Raw genomic sequence first — 21,846 nt, forward strand, 5'->3', positions numbered from 1 at the left:
TGATAACAAAGCGAATTAGAATTTTCACGATTAATATTTTAAAATAGAGTAGTGGTTTGCTTTTAATTCTGAAATAAACTGTTTTTACATATGATTGTATTTATTTTTGCTTTGTTTTACTCCGAAGAAAAGACCTTTACGTCATCAGTCACATGATCAGTGATGGTGGTCAACATTGCGAGCTAAACCCAGGAGCAAATATCGTTTTTCTTGGATTTCTGGCACCCACAGAGGTTTGTAATCGAATTTACTTGTGTATTTGTGTATTTCAGATTGCATTAGTTGTAAAAGCACACAACCGGTTCTCTTACATATTCCTAAAGGACGTAGATTTGTGAAATAGATCGACCTTCTGAGTTCGTTTGCAGCAGAATACAGGAACAAGTCTTGGAAAGTGTGATAGTGGCAACGCAAAACATGCTTGTCATATGTTATGTGTGTATCGGTTGTGGAGAAGTGTCATGAACGATCATCTTGACAGCGTTTTGGAGATTCACATTACGCGTGAATAGCGAATAGTGTAATTGTTTGTGTTTTCTTTCGAGACTAACAAATTTAAACATTGCACAATGTGAATTCCCTGAGTCACGTACTTCACTATACTTGAGTCGATGGAATTGCTACTGGTAAATTAAGGTTATCACTGTAAACAACGTTATCATGTTATGGAAAGTGTCACAGGGCTGCAGGTGACAGTCACAACTGTATACCTGTTCTTAATGAATGTACTATCACGCCTGTTCCAATAGTAATAATTTATAGTTCTGTAGACTGCAATTTGTGAAACATTACACAACTGGCCTTGGATTGTCTGATTCAGTCATTGGCGGGGTAAGATGTTGATTTCTGCAAGGCTTTTGCTAGAGTCTGGACACTCCTTTGTGAATGTAAAGACAGCTTAACTGTAACTTTTTGTGGGTGAGCTTAGCTGCAGATCGAGGCAGTCTACATTTAACATAACCTAACATCAGAGTGCATAATCATTGTTCTTGCTTGTGATTGTGTGCTACACTTGTCCTAGGACGATCTCAAATAATTATGGAATATATCGAGAACATGTATGATCTCCAGTGGTTATGCCAGTAATGTTGTAAACGTGTTGAGTGTTTCTGCCAATACAATGGTAGGTGGTATATTATTCTGATTATGTGTAACTGTAACACGGTTAGGGAAAACATTTGTATTCTGATTAGTGTTGACATCTTTTTTTGGTGTTAGTTTATAATTATGTGAGAATCGTTGATGTATATTTTCTGTCAGGGTTATGTGTTTTTTGTGTGTGAATGATTCTGACCTTTTATTACTCGAAAAGTAGGAGATGAGATGCCGAGCTGACTCACAGGAGTTGTAACTCCTGTTGTAGTCACAGTTATAGTGCTTTGGTAAAACTAAAAGCTCACATTGCAATAGTGAGAGGGAAACATTCAGAATGTCAACTTATTTTTATTTTTATGTGTATAGGGTTTAGAAAGGGTGAGAATTAATAAATTAAAATAAATTAATAAAAAAAGTACATACATATTGAATTATTCATATTATTTTCTTTTTTACAACAACCTCAGATGTCTACTACCAGTACTAGAATGAAATGTCTGACTCACTGTTTGTGTCGATGGTGCAGGGAATGCGGACAGTGTGAGATTGTACAATGGGAGAAGCAGCTGGTGGAGCAGCATCCAACCCTACCCTATCACAGCTACAGGTTACAGGTAGCTTACTGTTCATTTACTTTCATATATTATATGTCTCATAAGCAGGGGTGTCGTTTGGGTCGGCCCTTCGGCCAATCGCCAATTTGTTTTTACTTTGGCCAAAACTTTCATGTCCCTATCGGCCAAATGTCCGAAGAGTATTCGCCTGAATCGGCCAACGTTTGTCCAGTTGTTTTTATTGGTCAGGCTTTGATTACTAAAACTGCTGCCGATGTACTAAGTCAACTGACTTACGTTTATTTTCTTCGCGAATACCAAAAACGAAACATGTATGTTTTGAACGGAAGCCATTGACGAAAATATAGATGCCAGAGTGGTTTGCCTTGGACAAAGGAAACCACACTCTTAGCGTTTGCGTCCGCCAGTTCGCGATAGTTTATCAGTCAGTCAGTGTTTTCGATTTGGATTTGAACATCATGTCGCAACCAAAAACAAAAAAATTGGTCAAGGTTTGCTACCCTTCGCCAAGGTAAGTGTTTCTGGACAAAATGACAGCAACACCGCGAATGTGGACAGTGTCAGTGTAAGCTTAGTGTTGTCGAGTCGATCGAAGCAGACGATAGTCACCGCGAATCGAAATCTGCTGAGCCAGAGAATGAAAAGCGTCCTCCAAATCGTGGTTTTCAAGCATAATGGCTCACCCTACACAGTCTTTTATTGGTGTTTTACCAGTCGTGTTTCCCAAGGCTTGTCAAGATTTGCACAAGATTCGAAGAGTTTTACTTTCAAGAACTTAAAGTTAAAGGTTTGAAAAAGTTTCAGAGAACTGGTGTCTGTTTTAGTTAAATCAGCAAAGCTGATTCAGTGATTGTGATGCAGTATGCAACATATAATCCAGGGGCGGATGGGGGGGGGGTGGCGGTTTGTTACAGGGGTTCCTGACCCCTCCCCCTTCCCCCAAAAAGGTGGGTTTTTTCTGTCTGTAAAGCCGGGGGAAGAGTTAACTCATTCAAGGCGCGTCTAAATTTCCCCTGTGTTCCCTGCCAGCGCGCGATTTATAGCCATTTTGAAAAAATATTAAAAATTAACAACACAAGATAACCTTACATACCTTTATGTTTTTGCAAACTTTGGAACTTACTCTTTTAGAAAATATATGAAACATTTGAAAGTACATTTCTTTTGTTGTCTTCATATCCAGGCAAAATATCCAATTTGAAGCACACAAAAAAATCTTTTTTGTTCTTGAATGAAACACCAGTAACTCACTGTTGCAGTACTTTTTCTCACAAAATCAAGCTGATATGCACTGTTTCAAATGTCAAGAGTGTTGCTGGTGAATCAGAGTGTTGCTGGTGAATCAGAAACAAAAATTACTGTTTAATAGACTTGAACTGGTGAGTGTCAAGCATAATCGAGGCGCGTCTAAATTGTTAAATTTCCCTGTGTTCCCTCAAATCAGACGATTTTGACCCATTTTAAAAAAAATAATAAAAATCAACAACACAAAATAGCCTTAGCTACCTTACATTTTTGCAAAGTTTGAAACTTGCTCTTTTACAAAATATGAAACATTTGAAAGAACATACCTTTTGTTGTCTTCACATCCAGTCAAACTACCTCTTTGAAGCAAAAGACAAACAACTTTCTACGTCATGGGTTCATCATACACAATGTCATGATCGACACTTTCATTGCCCGAATCATCACCTATATCAGTATATGATTGTCCATTGGCACAAATTCGTCACCAGAATCTAAAATATCTCCACTATCATCACTAAGGTCAAGATCAGAACCGTACTGAATAACAAGTTCTGGCACTCTTTTCAAGTTACTACGTCTTGTCAGCAGAACGATCCGCCATCTTGGAAAAGTCAAAACACGTGGGTCGCACACCGTCAACAAAATCAAATTGAAGGGAAGGAACTGTTTACAGTGAATGGTTCCACTGTAGACAGATAGAAGTTCATTGCAGGGGTTGTTTCCCTTGGTCAGCAGGACCGTTTACACCGTTAAAAATTCATGATATCCGTCGGAACTCAAGTACCGGCACGCGGCCAACGCTAAACACAGGTGTCGGAATTCCAGTTCCGACACGCAGCGAATGAGTTAATTGTTTAACTGTCACAGTATGAGACATGTCTTCCTTCTAAGTTCTATTCTAACCATACTATATGACGTTGGGAGCAGATATCAGTGAAGATAAATTGCCATTATTTAATACTAACTTTAAAAGAAATAATGAGTGGCTGCTGACACCAGTTGATCATGTTTAGAATCAAGGATAAACCACAAATTGTTTATAAAATAGCTAAAATTCTTCAGCTTCAGGCGGGCTTTGCCCTCGATCCAGACCCCCCAACGGGACTCTGGACCCCAGGTTGTAACCCCGCCCCCCTAGCTTAACACTTTCGTGACGGGAGGTGACTATATTAGTAATAGCGCTGCAACGCCCACGGACGGGAAGTGACTATTTTAGTATTAGACATACAAGGTACACGACTCGTGATTGCTTCCCGGTTTTTGAAGCTTGCAGTAAATTGAGTTGTTTCCCTTGATACACGTGGTTTTCTCTTCCGGCTTGATCAAATTAGTGCAGATTTGCGTGGTGTTTTCGAACAAAAAAAATGAATCGAAGGCGAGCCTTGTCACAGGAGGAGATTCTCCGGATGTTGGATCTTGAGGATCCTGTAGATCATGATACATCGTGTCGTTTTAGCCTCAAGAAAGCGATAATAGCAGTGATATTGAGGAAGAAGAGTCCCGTTGTTGCTAGTACGAGTCGGCAAATACACGTGGTAGGGGGTGATACTGCTAGACGAACATGTATCTCGGAATCGTGCAGGAGCTATAGGGGCGTGGCAGCACTGATAACAATGGATGGCTGGAGCCTTCAAATCCTTTTGGAATTGTTCATAGGTGTACAGTTGGTACTTTGTTGTGAAAATGTGACTTATATTCAATATGGATTACCTAGACATCATTTGGTGAGTGTTACAGTTTTGTTTCATTTGAGTCAGGATGCTGTGAGTGAATGCGTGATTTGCTTGTTTTTTTCTTTGTACTGTCTCCTTATTTCTGTGTACAATGTTAACAATATTTCAGCTAATTCATAGGTTTTACACCTTGTTTGGTTATAACATTATTTATAATACTTTCTGTTAAAAAATAACTTTTAAAAAAAGCAGTGGAAAATAAAACACACACAAAAAAACGTTAAAAAACACAAATTATCCCCCTTTCACCCCCCTTTGCTAAAACAAATCGCGTGACAAACTTATAAATAGCACGACTGAACTGGGCATCCATTTTTGAATTAGTACACAAAATTTGGTGGTGATTGGACTTAATTCAAGCTTGCTAGACAGATTTCTGTACAGTTACTGATTTTTGGGAAGTTTCTTGGTGGCAAGCTTGGGCAGGCAGGACGTTAACGCCGTGGCAGTGCTAGTCACAATAGTGTTAACAGCTCCGCCCCTGTAATCAGTGTTCCTAAGACAATGATTGTATACATGTATTGGTGTTCCCCTCTTGAGTTTTGTGCTTCAATGTTGCGGTGACTTTAAATGAGCCAACATATTAGCCGAACACTTTCCAAGATGTCCTAAAGCTTTCTGACAGTTTCGGCCAAATGTCCCAACATTAAAATGTCTAGCAACACCCCTGCATAAGTCATATAAGTGTGTGTGTGCCTGTAACAAACTACATGTTGCAACAAAAGTTCATTTTGTTTTCTTTCAGGAATATTGCTACGATTTAGGTGTTTTTTTCGGCAGATTTCCTAAATTTTATAGTAAATTGGTACATATATAAAAACAGTTTTTGCAGTTTCAGAAGGTTAATCAATCAATCAATCAATCAATGAGGCTTATATCGCGCATATTCCGTGGGTACAGTTCTAGGCGCTCTGCAGTGATGCCGTGTGAGATGAAATTTTATATGGCCAGTAGATTGCAGCCATGTCGGCGCATATTTACCTTTCACGGCCTTATTCCAAGTCACACGGGTATGGTAGACAATTATTAACTGTGCCTAAGCAATTTTGCCAGGAAAGACCCTTTTGTCAATCGTGGGATCTTTAACGTGCACACCCAATGTAGTATACACGGGGGGTGGTTCGGACACCGAAGAGAGTCTGCACACAAAGTTGACTCTGTGAAATAAATTTCCGCCGAACCTGGGATCGAACTCGCGCTGACAGCGGCCAACTGAATACAAATCCAGCGCGCTACCAACTGAGCTATATCCCCGAAAGGTTAAGGCCACCTTTCACCCTCCGTGAAAAAGTTTGGCAGCTCTGCTTAAATCAATAAATACCGGCAAAGTTTCCAACATTTTGAAATAAGTTTCCATGTTTCGCTGACGCCAAATGACATTTATGAGTTAAGTGGTACAGGCCACCCGACAGTGTCTTATTTCAGGAGCAGGGTTAGAATCCTTGCAGTTGCAGTTACAACCCTGAAACAGTGAAAGGTGAAAGATTCTCTAAAATAAAAATAATAAATGTGTACACCTGTGTTTGTCCTAACTTGTTTGCAGACTTTACATATGTTGTCCAAAGAAACTAGCAGTGGGGATTTCTATGAGATTTGCTGTTCTTTCTTCCCATGCAGTTTAGTATCACTTGCACCGGTTTATAGACATCTTAATTCTGTTAGTTTTGCTTGAGAAGTTAGGTTAACATAGTTAGCATTTTGAGGTTTTTTTGGGTCTGATTTGAAGCTATTGCATGTGGCTAGACTATAGTGTGACTGGTTGCAATGACCAAGTGACCATTTTGTGTGTGGCTAGACTATAGTGTGACTGGTTGCAATGACCAAGTGACCATTTTGTGTGTGTAGGGTGCATTCTTCTTGCTCTCAAAGCAATATATGGTTACAAAACACCAAGCACGATCAGTAGTTCTAGTGATATTGCTCGGTGTCTCTCATAAATATAGTGTGTGTGTGCTTGTAAGAAAGTACATGTTGTAAGCATATCTTTTGACATACAACTACAAGAACGAAACAATAATTCATCAAGTTCCATACTTCCAAGAAATTATGAAGGAGGTTTTCGAAAAACCGGTACAGGTAGTAACAGATAAATCTTCAGAGTGTGTTTCATGTTCTTTTCTTTTGATAATAGAAATGATAGTTCACCTTGTCTATCTAACAGTAACAACAAGCATTGAGAAGTCATGTGTTAAAAATAAAACCTAAAACCCAGTGTTAACTGAAATTTTCAACTCTCCAAGGGCATACAAAGTTACATGCTCGGGACACATGTCTTATGTTAGGACTCTACTTTTTTTTCTGCCATAGTATCTTAGCTGCTAAGGTTGTGTGTTTTCTTGTCATATGCAGTTCATGGGTTTGCCTGCGAGGTTCCTTATTTCCCTGTTCACTGTGGCACAGACTGTACTATTGTATTTTTAGCAGGAAGGAACACCTTTTTCAGCTTTTTGGTGTCCTGTCCTAGAAAGTAGAATAGGTTGTTGACTTTACTCTTGCTATACTTCCTGGATTGAGATCTTGATAACAAATTAACAATGCTGAAATCTATTTTTGTCCAGTGAACCGTTTGTTAGGACAAGCATTGTGAGGCAGAAGGGTTTGATAGATTTTGTGGGTCTGCCTTTTGTTTGGTTGTTGATCATGATGTGGTTATGTCATGATGAAATATGAGGTGATACAGATAGGTTGTTTTACTGGATAAGTAGTACTGTGCTGCTCAAGTCCTCAATTTGGACATAACTCTTTAGTTGGGGTGACAGTGGGATTGCAACACTCAAGCCAGTCATTTGTTTCTTCCCACTGCAAGATTGGATTCCTGCCAAGTATAACAGGTACTTTTATTGTGTGCTTGTTTTGTCAAGCTAATGAATCCCTGTGTGGCGACAGGCATGTCATTTATTGCCTTCTTTGTTCCTGATGAACCTTTCAGTCTGAGTACAGTACTGGTGATTGATCATTGAAAGTACATGGGTGAATGGCACAGCTGAAAAGCTGAGCAATTTATATATTTTACTTACAGTATGTGTTAGGCACTGTGGATATCTCTGCAAAGAAAAGTCTTATCTTCTTGAAGCAGTTTTTTTCTTTTGCTAGTGGTCTTAACCCCTTCACTGCCACAGTATAACAGCATTTTGGTATTGCTGTTAACCCCTTCACTGCCACAGTATAACAGCATTTTGGTATTGCTGTGCGCCAGGGCAAATTTCGCTTTCTTCGGAAGGTTCACTAATCTGTTCACTGCTCAATCATTTATTGAGATATCTCTTAGATCTTTGGCATGTGGTTTGCTTACACCCGTGGCTATTATTTGATAACATGATCATTGGACTTTGTTTGTGATTGTTATAGTAAAAATCGATATAATGACCATTTTTTTCAAAAATTACAGTTTCCAAACTTTCACACACACACACTGCAGCATGTAAAACCGCAGAAAACACAGCTAAAACTGGTGTCAAACATCAGGTACTCACATTACAGCCCATAACAGTATTCTTCTGTGTGGTAATCCATAAATCACTTCTTGTAGAGCTTCCAGAACACTGTAACATTTGAAAACAGGTCTACGAGTTGATGTCCTACTTTCGGCCGCCATTTTGAATCTTATAGATCGGAAAAAACTTCTAAAAATGTTTTTTCCACGTGGTACTAACTTATCTGAACGGTCAATGGGAAAGAACTGTGTTTAAACCCCTACAAGAAGTTGGACAGTGGTTACCTCCCATTTAGTTTTCACAAATGTCCTGAAAAGTGCTGATGTAAATGCCACGTACCTAGTACGTGTATGGGCGTATGACAAACCAAACATGACCGCGTACAGTCGAACCCACTTAAAACGAACACGCTAGTTACGAATTTTGACTTATAACGTATTAGTTTTAAGTTCCCAACTGAATACCTCTTTCTTCATGCTTAAAAAAAATGCTTAAAACGAATTCTTTGTAACGAATTTATGCTTATAACGAGCACTTTTTGGATTCCCAAGCATGCATAATGTCTGTAATTTACTCACGCTTATGACGAAATCTTTAAACTCGTCCCGAGATCGACATATCATGGGAATTTGAGAAGTTTGAATACATGTGTCAAAGTCTTCCCTTGCGTCGACTGCTTGAACCATTGCTCAACCGATCACTGAATAAAGTTAAACTGATTACACTGTACTCACAAAACAATTTCAAATTTAGAATCAAAGTGATTGATAGCTCAGACACTGAACATGAATGACTGACTGACGTTTATTTCCTTCGCGAATACCAAAAACGAAACATCAATGTTTTGAACGGAAGCCATTGCCAAAAAATATAGATGCCAGAGTGGTTTCCCTTGGACAAGGGAAACCACACTCTCAACGTTTGCGTTCGCCGGTTCGCGATAGTTTATCAGTCAGTCAGTGCTTTCGATTTGGATTTGAACATCATGTTGCAACAAAACAAAAAAAACTAAATTGGCCAAGGTTTGCTACCCGTCGCCAAGGTAAGTGATTCCGGACAAATGATAGGAACACCGCGAATGTGGACAGTGTCAGTGTGTGCGTGTGTGTGTGACCAAAAACGTAACAACTGGATGACGCATCTGTGTGCTCACTCTCACTCAAACTCAACAATCATCACTCAACATGAGACACACATGAACATGTAACTGAATATGTCACTTTATTGTCTAAACGTGAAGCAGCATGAAAGTTGCGAAAGAAACAAATTGAAACACCATAAAATGTACAAGACTTAAAAAACAAAACAAAAAAAAAATCAATCAATTTTCTTAATACGAATTTTGGTTAAGACGAACTTTTTTTCCGATCCCCAGTGATTCGTCTTAAGCGAGTTCGACTGTACCTAGTACGTGCTGGGCAGTGAAGGGGTTAAAGCTGAAATTTCCATTTTCATTGAAAGACTAACAGCTTTGTGAGGTTAATTATGGTTTATAATTGAAGATGACCTACATGTTCAAGATTCCCAAGACAGTGACACACAAACTTCAGTGTCTGCTGTTGACAGTGCTGTTTTGTACTGATCTACTACATGTATTGATAAGGATGATAAGATTTCATATAGTCCTGTAAGGTTACCCTCATGGGAATTTGGGCTGTTTTCTCACTTGGGAAAGTGAGCTGCCATACAAAACGGCGCTACCTATTTCTTTTGGTCATGTTTCCATGCCCCGAGACTTTTGCTGTGAATTTGGGTTCTTTATCGTACGCATGCATGCACACGGGGGATGTTGGGACACTGAGGAGAGTCTGCACAAAGTTGACTCTGGGAAATAAATCTCTCGTCGAACATGGGGATCGAACCCACGCAGAATAGCGACAACTGGTTTTGAAGCCCAGTGTCGCTACCGGCTGAGCTATTTCCCCGCCCTTATTGCTATCTATACTGCATTGTGTCTGACAGGTGGATCTGTTAACCTTCACAGAAATGTAGAAATAAAATGGATGTGGCTGACAGGGTCAGACAGAAGCTGCCAGTCTGTCTTAAATTTAGAAGAAGAAAACTGGATGTTGCTGTTTTGATGGAACTTGGTATGAGTGATTCAGTAATGCTTTCATTTTCTGTTCACAGTCCCTTCAATGTTTAATTTCAACCCATTTTGTTGTGTGTACAGTTCAGTCAGCCAAGCTAACACAAGTGGGGGGATTATTCTCCACGAAGCCAGATCCTTACCTTGAGCTCATCGTCGACGGCCAACCACCACGCAAAACAGAAGTCGTTCGCAAAACTACCACACCAAAATGGGATGAACACTTCACAGTGTAAGTTTGTAACTTAACTCTTACCAGTTCGGGGGTTTTAGGGCATATTTTACAGTGCTGTTGGTGCCTACTTGCCGAGTGGCTATCTGGGGTCATATTCTAAATGAAATATAGAAAATTATATATCAAATGAAAGGAAAATGAATAAGCTTTTCATATTTGCAAAGAGAATTGTGCTATCTTTAAAGGTAAAAATTTTATGGGGGTGACAACATGATTTTTGTTGAAATTTGTACGCCCATTTTTTGGAACACGTGACAAACACAAAGAAGAAATTTTTTTTGTGTTCAGTTTATTTTAGATATGCTGCTAACTAGTCTGTTTGGGCATTCATTTTACATAACATAGCAAAGTTTTATAGAGTTTTGCTGATAAACAAAAAAGTTATTGTCACCTGAATACCCCCACCCAAATTTCAAAGTTGGACGTTTCATGCCTAAGGCCCCCCCCAAAAAAATATTCTGTTTACGGTATCCTGACTGACCCTATTTTTTCGCGCGACCCTAGACTTTTGTTTGGCATTTGGTAAAAAAAAAAAATAAAAAAAATGTGAAAAAAAAAAATGTGAAAAAAAAAATGTGAAAAAAAAAAATTTGAAAAAAAAGAAAAAAAAAGGGGGCTTTGTTTTTTGGCAAAATAACTTAAAAATATGTTTTGGGGAAATAAAAAATTTTTTTAAAAAAGTCCCGACCTACCGACCCTATTTTTTTGGCCTATATTACCGTTAACAGACTTTTTTTTTTTTTTTTGCCTAATAATGCATTTCTATAACTAACTTATAACAAAAACCCAGCTTGTTTCAGTCATAAAGTGTGTCTTAAATATGAGTTTATCCACTGTCCGACCCATCCAATGTAAAACACACAAAAAAACAAAAATTATAATTAGATAATTGGTCAGTGGAAAACTACAGGGGGGGCATCGTAAGCTTGCTTACGATGGGCAAGGGAGCGAACTGGTAAGAGTTAAGAGAGTTGTTTGAAAAGAACAAAACGTGAAAGTTTTGCTTGAGCTTTCATGGAGTTCTCTTTTCTTCTTTATTTGTGTGTGCTAAAATGGGTTAGATTGAGGGTGTGTTGAATTTTAGATATAATATACTGTCAAGTGCTTCACAAAGATTTTATGATTAACAGTCAACTTTTGTTGTTGATCTATGTTTTGAGGTCTGTGAATCTGTGTGTTTGTGTGGGTGTGGGTGCTGCTGTGCATGTATTTGTATGTCAGTCTGTCTGGTCATACCCAAATCAGCATGTGTTCCCCAGTTAATTTTGCTTTGTCCGGGTGAGCTCATGCAAGTAGCAGCATATTTCATTGACTCCATTATCCTAATGCTGTTTCTTGCTTGTTGGCGTGTCTGGTCAATTTCTTTCTGTTTATTTTTCTTTCAGGTTGGTAACTCCGTACTCTAAGTTGGAGTTACGTGTGATGAGCTCCAACAGTATCCGCACAGACACACTCCTGGGACAGGTCACCATACTCCTCTACTCGCTGCTGGAGGAGAACAGTGGAAAATGTGAGACACTGGATTTCTGGCACACACTCCTACTCCTAGAGTACAGTGGAACCCCCCCCCCCCCCCTTTAAATGCAAAACAAATCTGAGAAAATCAGGTCTTATAAAGGAGGGAGTTTTAAAATGTGGGTAAATTTACAGAGGTTATGAACAGAAAATCTGAGAAAACAGGATCTTAAAAGGGAGGGAGTTTTAAAATTGGGGTAAATTTACAGAGGTTATGAAGAGAATATGTGAGAAAGCAGGAGTCTTAAATCAAGGGGTCTTCAAAGGGAGGTTCCACTGTAGTCATTGTTATTTACAGCTTTATGAAATTAAAAAACAAGTCGCGTAAGGCGAAAATACAACATTTAGTCAAGTAGCTGTCGAACTCACAGAATGAAACTGAACGCAATGCCATTTTTCAGCAAGACCGTATACTCGTAGCATCGTCAGTCCACCGCTCATGGCAAAGGCAGTGAAATTGACAAGAAGAGCGGGGTAGTAGTTGCGCTAAGAAGGATAGCACGCTTTTCTGTACCTCTCTTTGTTTTAACTTTCTGAGCGTGTTTTTAATCCAAACATATCATATCTATATGTTTTTGGAATCAGGAACCGACAAGGAATAAGATGAAAGTGTTTTTAAATTGATTTCGACAATTTAATTTTGATAATAATTTTTATATATTTAATTTTCAGAGCTTGTTTTTAATCCAAATATAACATATTTATATGTTTTTGGAATCAGAAAATGATGGAGAATAAGATGAACGTAAATTTGGATCGTTTTATACATTTTTATTTTTTTTTACAATTTTCAGATTTTTGATGACCAAAGTCATTAATTAATTTTTAAGCCACCAAGCTGAAATGCAATACCGAAGTTCGGGCTTCGTCGAAGATTACTTGACCAAAATTTCAACCAATTTGGTTGAAAAATGAGGGCGTGACAGTGCCGCCTCAACTTTCACGAAAAGCCGGATATGACGTCATCAAAGACATTTATCAAAAAAATGAAAAAAACGTATGGGGATTTCATACCCAGGAACTCTCATGTCAAATTTCATAAAGATCGGTCCAGTAGTTTAGTCTGAATTGCTCTACACACACACACAGACACACACACACACGCACGCACGCACATACACCACGACCCTCGTCTCGATTCCCCCTCTACGTTAAAACATTTAGTCAAAACTTGACTAAATGTAATGAGGGGGTTGGAGTGATTGTGAAAGGGAACCACAATGGAACCCCCCTTTTAAGACCCCCTCATTTTCAAGACCCCCTCATTTTTAAGACCCCCTCATTTTTAAGACCCGGTTTTCTCAGATCTTTGAAGGTCTTAAATTGGGGGTTCCACTGTTTGCTGGATTGACTGAACTGTAACTGTTCAGCACAGGGTTTAGTAGTTTACATTAAAAGTTAGTAAATCATTTGCAAAATGAACCGGCTACTCCACTAACTCAGTTTTATGGCAGTCAGTCCAACAAATCTATCCGTGTGGCAGCCAAAAATTCTTTTTATGTCGCGACCGAAGAAATCTAGCCATGCGGCAAAGCCATTATGTCTCAAAGTCCAGTGTGTATTACAAGAATGCATTGGTAGTCAGAGATGTTCTATTCAGCAAATTTAGAATGAAAACAATTGCAAGAATTCATAGTTCAACTTTACTAGGTGTGATATTACTCTTGTGTTGGGTCAGTGGCACTCCCATGTGACTGTTTGCCAGTGCATAATCAAAGTTACCGTATTTGACGGAGTACAAGCCGCACCGTTTTATAAGCCGCACCCCCGACTTTTAACAAAAAATTGGGACGAGCCACGTATAGGCCGCGTCACTATATTAGCCGCCGTTGAAAAAAATATAATCAGATCGTGTCAATCAATCAAAACAACCAGGCAAACAAAATTACGGTATTTGGCGAAATCGGCTCCGAGAATAAACAAGTGAAACAAAGAAGAAAAGTGAAAAAGTTTGAAGAAAAATATCACACACACAATTTGTAACCAACACACACATGTAGTCCCGCCCGGAATAAGGTTTTTTGGGATGATGCGCACATTTCGAGCAGACGAAAACACAACATGGCGGCTCTCGCTCCTCCAACTATCGCGAGACACAAAAAAAACGAAATCTCGCGCGCGCGAGATCCTGATACATCCGGTGTTTTTCTATACGCAATCTTGTCACAACGACTTGTTGACAAGCGAAGATTCGCGAAAGAAAGAGAAAAGCGTCGAGTCTTGAGTAGAGAGCTAATAAAGTACAGCAGTCCCTCTCATGAACGGACACCCTTGGGCCATAGCAAAACTGTCCGTACATTGCAGGTGTCCGGTCACGGGAGGGGTGACCACACCACCCCCTCCCCCATACACTGACTCACACAGAGACACACAAACAACAGGATTGAGTCTATGTTAATCACTTCTTGTGGCTACTAAACAATAAACTCCTAATACTTCTTTAAACGTTCTGTAAAAATGATTTGTATGAAAAGTGTTGAAAAGAAGAGATAAAATAAATCCTCAAGGCAGTGAACACACTCACCATGCACTGACATACGAAAGCAGCCACACAAACACAGCACAGAGGAGCGTGTGCAGATGCTTTGCAAGAATAAGCTTGAAACCCAGTTTGAATAAATAGCAGCAGATAGAGCTGCATGTCATAATCATGTAATTTATTTTCATCTTGTCTGGCTTTATTGACTGCATGCCGATCATGTGGCATGGCAGTGACTTTTCACTCTTCAGTCGGAAATACACTGTACATAACACAGCTCCCACTCTCCCTCACTGATGCCTACCGTGTGTGGAAGAGTACACCTCTCTATTTCTCTCCAATGCTCTTCCTGCTGACATGCAGTGACACCGGACACCCCACAGAGTTTAGCCAGCTACCCCTCCACCCCACCCCACCCCTCTCCCCCCCGCCTCCCTCTCTCTCTCACTCCCTCCAGCCATGTACTGTTGGGCTGTGGCCAGAGAGGTCAGCTCCAACTGTTCACTCAGAGCAAAACCAGTTGACTGTGTCGTAACTTTTGACACAGCAAGACAACTGAAGGGTTCACAGATTAGGCAACCGACTCACTGGTCAAGGCTGAGAGGAAACAAGAGTATCTTGTCAATGAAAGAGGTTACACACAGACACACGATGCTGAGAACTGTGGCCGGTTTTTCACTCTCTTTCGCTCAGGACCTTCATCGACTGTGGTTTCTGTTGTTTACGTCCAACAGACAAGAATAAAGAGCACAGTGCAGTTTCATGTTGGCATCTTCGCATGTACTCCACTCCTGACCAAAACTACCCCCCCCCCCCCCCTCCTGATGGGTACAGGTGAACTCAAGTTACCAGTGACTGTCGTCACGCCATTGCGGCTGTGATCTTTGCACCAAGAGCCGGACTGCTCTGTTATCGATTTTGTTGTGGTGAAAATTTGACGATGGTCTGTCCGTACATTGGAGGTATGACCTGCTGTTGGGACCGAAAATGAGTGTCCGTGTCCACGTTTTGCAGGTGTCCGTTTAAGGGGGGGCAAATATAGAAGGAAAATACTCCGTGCCGAGCAAATGTGTCCGTACATGTCAGGTGTCCGCTCACGCCGGGGGCCGTACATTGCAGGGACTGCTGTACCGGTAATCGCTAATCGAGCGAAATGAAAATCCGCGGCAACTTCCATTAGGTGAATGCTATTCAAGTTTAGGTAACGTTTTAGCCGCATCTTTTTATAAGCCGCAATGCGATTTAAAAAAAAGAAAAAAAAGTCGCGGCTTGTAGTCCGTCAAATACGGTAGTTCAAACTTAAAAACAAAACAACTAGGGGGAAAAGTGTGTAAAATAAATGTGTGAATAAGTGTGAGGTGAATAGATGTTGCATTGGGATGTAACATCTTCCGTATGTCTCTTGAATGCAAATTGGCAGAGCTGATATTTTGTCTGTTTGTTTGCTACAGTGGAGAACCTGAAGAGAACATTTGATCTGAAGGGCGAGAAAGGGAAGCATGGTGAAATTAATCTGATTCTTCACGGCCTGGAGGTCAACATGCGACGGTATCCAAAGAGAACCACCAACGGTAAGATTTCACGTGTTCTTGGATTTTTGTGTGTGTGTGCTGTTGTCATAGCTGCCAATCCTCCCTGATTTTCTGGGAATCTCCTGAATTTGACAACTTCTCCCTGCTCATATTGAAGACTAAACGGTCCCCCTGGCTCCTGGATTTTGACTTGAGAAGGTTGGCAGCTATGTGTTGTTGACTATGCTTAGAAGGTTGGCAGCTATGTGTTGTTGACTATGCTCAGAAGGTTGGCAGCTATGTGTTGTTGACTATGCTTAGAAGGTTGGCAGCTATGTGTTGTTGACTATGCTTAGAAGGTTGGCAGCTATGTGTTGTTGACTAGAAGGTTGGCAGCTATGTGTTGTTGACTATTCTTAGAAGGTTGGCAGCTATGTGTTGTTGACTATGCTCAGAAGGTTGGCAGCTATGTGTTGTTGACTATGCTTAGAAGGTTGGCAGCTATGTGTTGTTGACTAGAAGGTTGGCAGCTATGTGTTGTTGACTATGCTTAGAAGGTTGGCAGCTATGTGTTGTTGACTATGCTTAGTCGTATTGCCTCACTCCTCATCTTTCTTCCACTAACTTTTATTTTTTTACAACAGTAGACAAGATGTAGCCTTTTTTTGTATCGACCAGATGAAGCTTTTCTGAAACTGATGTGACAAAGTAGAGAACGCTTGTTGTATTTCACATGACTGGCAGTTCAGTTTGATCGGATGGAGACCGGTAAGGGAAAGTGACCAGACCAAATACAGTAAGACCTCTAAAAATCTTCAAAAATCGGTCTTAAAAAGGAGGGAGTCTTAAAATGGGGGTAATTCTACAGAGGTTAAGAACAGAAAGTCTGAGAAAACAAGGTCTTAAAAAGGAGGGGTTCCACTGTAATCGTTGTCCGATGACCATCATGGAAGGTTTTGTTACTTTGACAGGCCCAAGGGCGTCTGTGCCCAATGGGACGCCCGCATCCTCCCCCCCGGCATCGGCGGTAGATGCCCGGCCACAGAACCCGGTCCGAATGCCACGCAGCAACAGCTCCACATCTACTTCCGCTCCAGCGCCTACCAACCGCAACTCCATGCCCGTGGCCCCGGCGGCCACCGCTCTCGCCCCGCCCCCGGGGAACCCTCCCCCTCCTCCTCCCCCAGCCGTGACTGACGGCTCAGGTGAGCCTGGTGAGAGCCTGTTTTTATTGGTGCTTTCACTTCTGATCCCATTTGTTGTGCTTTCACTTCTGATCCCATTTGTTGACTCATCTGAGGAATCAGTAGAGTTGTGGTTGTGAGAGGATCTACCTGACGTTTTTACTGTTGTAGAATTATTGATCTGTGACCGTCTTTTTTGTGTAAGGGCTTCAAGTTAATGGTAGACTTCGATGAAAACTATGTGTGAGTATTACTTTTAGCTTTTGCAATCTCTAGGACATACCCATCTCCATTCCACAATGTAAACATCTTGAACATTAAGCACTTGCTATTTTCAATGCCCACAACATTATTCCAACAATTACTGATGAGAAATGTGGATGATAAAGAGGTGGAATTTCAGACCTGTCAACCCCTTCCAAGGCCAACCTGTACTAATATGATTAAAAACTGTAATCAGGGCAACAATCCCTTACACACTCCCAAAAAATGAACACACGCAAACCTGAGTTCACACGCAAGACTCGCACGACATAAAAAAGAAGAAAGACCAGCTGGTAAATACTCAACATTTATTTTGTATTCATAAAACACATCTGATTTAGCATTAATAAATACATACAACTACTGTAAAATGCACCCACACAACTACTACTGTCTACTGACCAGGAAAAATCACAGTCCAGTCTCACCTGATCACTTTAAGCTTAAATTTATAACACAGTCACACCCACACTACTACTACTGTCCACCAGGAAAAACCACAGTCCAGTCTCACCAGATCACTTTTAAGCTTAAATGTATAACACAGTCACACCCACACAACTACTTTGTACTACTGTTCACCAGGAAAAATCACAGTCCAGTCTCTCCAGATCACTTTAAGCTTAAATGTATAACACAGAACACAGTCACACCCACACAACTACTTTGTACTACTGTTCACCAAGAAAAATCACAGTCCAGTCTCACTAGATCACTTCAAGCATGACACTTGTTGTAGGTAGCAGTAGCAGTAGCTGACTTTGCCGTGGCAAGCAGATTGACTGTGGTAATGGTTTCATGGCATTGGCTTGCGTCACATCTTCTTCCGTTGGAAGGCGGCTGTCTCGTTTCTGGAAATGTTGGTTCACAGGCTTGAACTGTTTCGAATGAATCAATGATTGTTTGTGTACCGCCGTTTCAAAATGCTGCTTCAAGTCGTAGTGACAAGAAGCAGCAACTTTCACTTTGATGTGCGAGCCACGTGGCACGCACAAACTGTACTCCTTTCCCTTGTCCGATGATCGCACGACACCAAAGTACGTTTTCTCCCACTCCGACATGTGCTGACCATGTCCGGCTTTCTTTCTTTTCTTCGCTGGCCTCTCCATCTTCAGTTGTAGCACGAAAAGTGATGCGCATCGTTGTCTGTCGCTGAAGTAAGTTGTGAAAACAAAGACCAAATCTCGCGACACGGAAGTAGCGGATTGGGCCACAGCGCCCTCTATGATACCTTCTGCGCATGCGCACAAGCTCAGTTACAGTCTTTTTCTGTTAGTTGTTGTCGTCTGCTAAACAGAAACGAATCTGATGATCGGTTTCGAATCTTTGTTTGGGTTTTGAATTTTCCCGTACAATTCCCCTACAATTTGGTTTACCCGTACAGCTAGGCGTTGTACGCCGTACACACCAAAATTTGAGTAAATCCCGTACAAAATACGGGAAAACCGTACAGGTTGACAGGTCTGGAATTTGGACAGGAGGGTCATCTTTGTTTGAAAGAAGTGTAGAGAGGAGTGTGGTTAATAGAGTGAAAGTTTGCATGTGTTGTTTTTTGACACCCAGGTGCCCCAGGAGAAAACACAGAGTCCTCAGCAGATCCTGATCAGCCTCTTCCCCCTGGGTAAGAACTCTGTATTTTAACACAAATCCAACAAACAAATAGATGCCAACGTTCCAAAATTCAGAATAAAACCACAAGAAAGGTATGTTGTTGGAAGGTTTGATTGTTTGCTGTTGATTGCCTTGCTTTTGTCTTCCCTGCAAGCGGCTGAACATTTTGTCAGATAAGTTTTGTCTAATTAGTGTTTAAAGTCGGCCGGGTCGATATATCTGTGAACGTAACGTTTTGTTTGGTCAATAATTAAACATTCCAACAACATACCTTTATTTATTTTTTATTTTTTATTGATTCTGTGTTTTAACTTTAGGTGTTTTATGGCTGTGTTTACAACATTCCATTACAAATACAATGCAAGAGAATCATGACCCAACCCCCCGCGGGTTAGGGGGAGTCCCATATTGGTTGGGACGAGAAAGAATTTACCCGATGCTAACCAGCATGTCGTAAGAGGCGACTAACAGGTTCTGTTTCTCCTTTTACCCTTGTTAAGTGTTTCTTGTATAGAATATAGTCAATGTTTGTAAAGATTTTAGTCAAGCAGTATGTAAGAAATGTTACGTCCTTTGTATGTACTGGAAACTTGCATTCTAGCCAATGGAACACACTACCTCTCCCCCTCCGCCAACAACAGTCCCTCGAATCATTCAAATCTGCACTCAAGACATTCCTTTTTTCCAAATAATCCATGCATTATACACTGCCCACCCCATCCCACCCTGAATAACTGTACATATTTTAATGTTTGATGGTGTGTGTGTGTGCTAGTGACTTTAAGTCTCCGTGTGTGTGAACGAGTGTATGTGCGCCTTGAGTCGCCTGTTGGTGAGATATGTGCGCGTTATAAATATTCGTATTATTATTATTATTATTATTCTCCCAGTAAGGTCATATATTGTACTACGTTGCAAGCCCCTGGAGCAATTTTTTGATTAGTGCTTTTGTGAACAAGAAACAATTAACAAGTGGCTCTATCCCATCTCCCATTGGTTTTATGTACAACCGTATATTTCCTGCGATATATTGTATGTTATACGCGTAGGTGTGCGAGAATATGTAAGCGCAGTGCTTTAAACATGACCATGTTATATAGTGCTATATGTTTTATGTAAAATCAATGTCTTGTTTGTATCATTGTTATGTACCACCCCTGAATTTCTCTATGAGATAATAAAGTATTCTTATTCTTATTCTTTCCCCTATCCCATCTCCCCCCTTCCCCTGTCGCGATATAACCTTGAATGGTTGAAAACGACGTTTAACACCAAATAAATAAAGAAAGAAAGAATCATGACCCAGAAAATGTGTCCAGGTTAAAATACAGTATTATGTCAAAATGGAGGGGTAAAAACGGTCATACACGTAAAAAGAACACTCTTGCAAAAAACAGTAGTGTACATGGGAGTTTCAGGCCATGAATGCAGAAGAAGAAGAACTTCTGAAAGTTCATCAGAATAAAAAAAAGAAAACCACTCGTTAATGTTTATCGCTTAATTGTGGTTTCTGTTATCTCTTGCTTCTGCTGGCTTTACTTTGTTGTTCACAGATCGCTTTTTGTGACATTGAACTAGAGTTAATTTATTTATTTACTTATTTTTGTTGCAGTTGGGAATTGAGGAAAGATAATCAGGGAAGATCCTACTATGTTGATCATAACACTAGGACAACAACATGGGAGAGGCCACAGCCCTTACCACCTGGGTAAGTTTACAACTGTTTGTGTGTGTGTGTGTGTGTTCCTTGAGTGAGTGAAATTATAACAAGTGCTGCTACAGTCAAACCTGTCTTTAATGACCACCACAGGGACCAACTAAAAGTGGTACTCGGTTATAGACAGGTGGCCTTTATGGAAAGGTGAATTGATTTTCAAATGCATCAGCTCAAGTCAAAATATAACGTGACAGTGAGATTTGGCAATGTAGGGTGCCTGATTGAGAAGGCATGGGAAAGAGATCAACATAGAGAGTTGTGTCAGAATCCTTTGTCCGAGAAAAGTCAATACTTTAATCCAACACTGGCTCAATGTCACTAAAGACTGTTCGAGGGAACCAGCTTAAAATGGACAGTCGGTAAGAGAAGTGAGTGAAAGCATACATTTTCAGTGTAAAACTCGCCCGTTTCTTAGACATTAGATATCAGATTAAGACCACGTACAGTACACAGGGATGTTGCTTGGCTTGAGTACATTGAATCACAACAAAATACTTGTGCCGACCATAACCCCAACATCACTGTGTTCAGGAGAACCAGCTTAAAATCAACAGTCTCTAAGAGAACCCCCGGCATCAATGTGTTTCAGCTGGGAGCGACGCGTGGACCCACGAGGACGCGTGTACTACGTGGACCACAACACGCGCTGCACCACGTGGCAGCGGCCCAATACAGAGTCCGTGTCCAACTTCAACAACTGGCAGGAATGGCGGCGAAACAACTGCACCATGGACGCAATGAACCGACGATTCCTCTTCCCGCAGGCACAGCAGACTGTCCAGGAGAACGACCCCCTGGGACCCCTGCCCGATGGATGGGGTGAGTGGTGGGGCTGGTTGTGGGGGGGAAGGGGTCGGAGAGGGGGGGGGGAGGGGGATGGGAGAGGGTGCAGAATAGAGACAAGAATGTGAGTACTAAGGATGCAAGCGCAGGGACCTTGTGCAAATTTAAAGACCTTTTTTTAGATGATGGGTAATAGTGTAAAGACCGTAGATTGGGTTTACGTTTACGTTTGGGTCTGTGCATCTGGGAAAAATAGAGGGAGGAGTATGAGAAAAAGTTCTGCAAACAAAATTAGAAAAAGTGTGTGGAGTGGGTATGTATGTCAGTGTGTGTATTTAGGGTGGAATGTGTAGTAGCTCTGTGCTTCACTGGG

At 40.8% G+C, this 21,846-nt stretch overlaps 1 protein-coding gene across 2 annotated transcripts in view; it reads left to right on the forward strand.

Annotated features, from left to right (window-relative positions):
• The first annotated feature begins 152 nt into the window (after positions 1–152).
• Positions 153–21,846, forward strand: part of LOC138960359 (E3 ubiquitin-protein ligase Su(dx)-like) — a 38,171-nt gene continuing 16,477 nt past the window's right edge. The window contains exons 1-9 of one of the 2 annotated variants that reach the window (XM_070332253.1): positions 153–233; positions 1,622–1,709; positions 10,259–10,406; positions 11,795–11,919; positions 15,855–15,974; positions 16,886–17,128; positions 18,926–18,983; positions 20,586–20,681; positions 21,280–21,509. In XM_070332253.1, coding sequence (XP_070188354.1) covers positions 1,649–1,709; positions 10,259–10,406; positions 11,795–11,919; positions 15,855–15,974; positions 16,886–17,128; positions 18,926–18,983; positions 20,586–20,681; positions 21,280–21,509 — 1,081 coding nt within the window. In that variant the 5' untranslated portion in view covers positions 153–233; positions 1,622–1,648. The remainder of the gene's footprint in view (positions 234–1,621; positions 1,710–10,258; positions 10,407–11,794; positions 11,920–15,854; positions 15,975–16,885; positions 17,129–18,925; positions 18,984–20,585; positions 20,682–21,279; positions 21,510–21,846) is intronic. The other variant, XM_070332260.1, reaches the window with a different exon arrangement.

The sequence above is a fragment of the Littorina saxatilis genome, linkage group LG1 (genome assembly GCF_037325665.1).
Source record: "Littorina saxatilis isolate snail1 linkage group LG1, US_GU_Lsax_2.0, whole genome shotgun sequence".
Taxonomy (NCBI): domain Eukaryota; kingdom Metazoa; phylum Mollusca; class Gastropoda; order Littorinimorpha; family Littorinidae; genus Littorina; species Littorina saxatilis.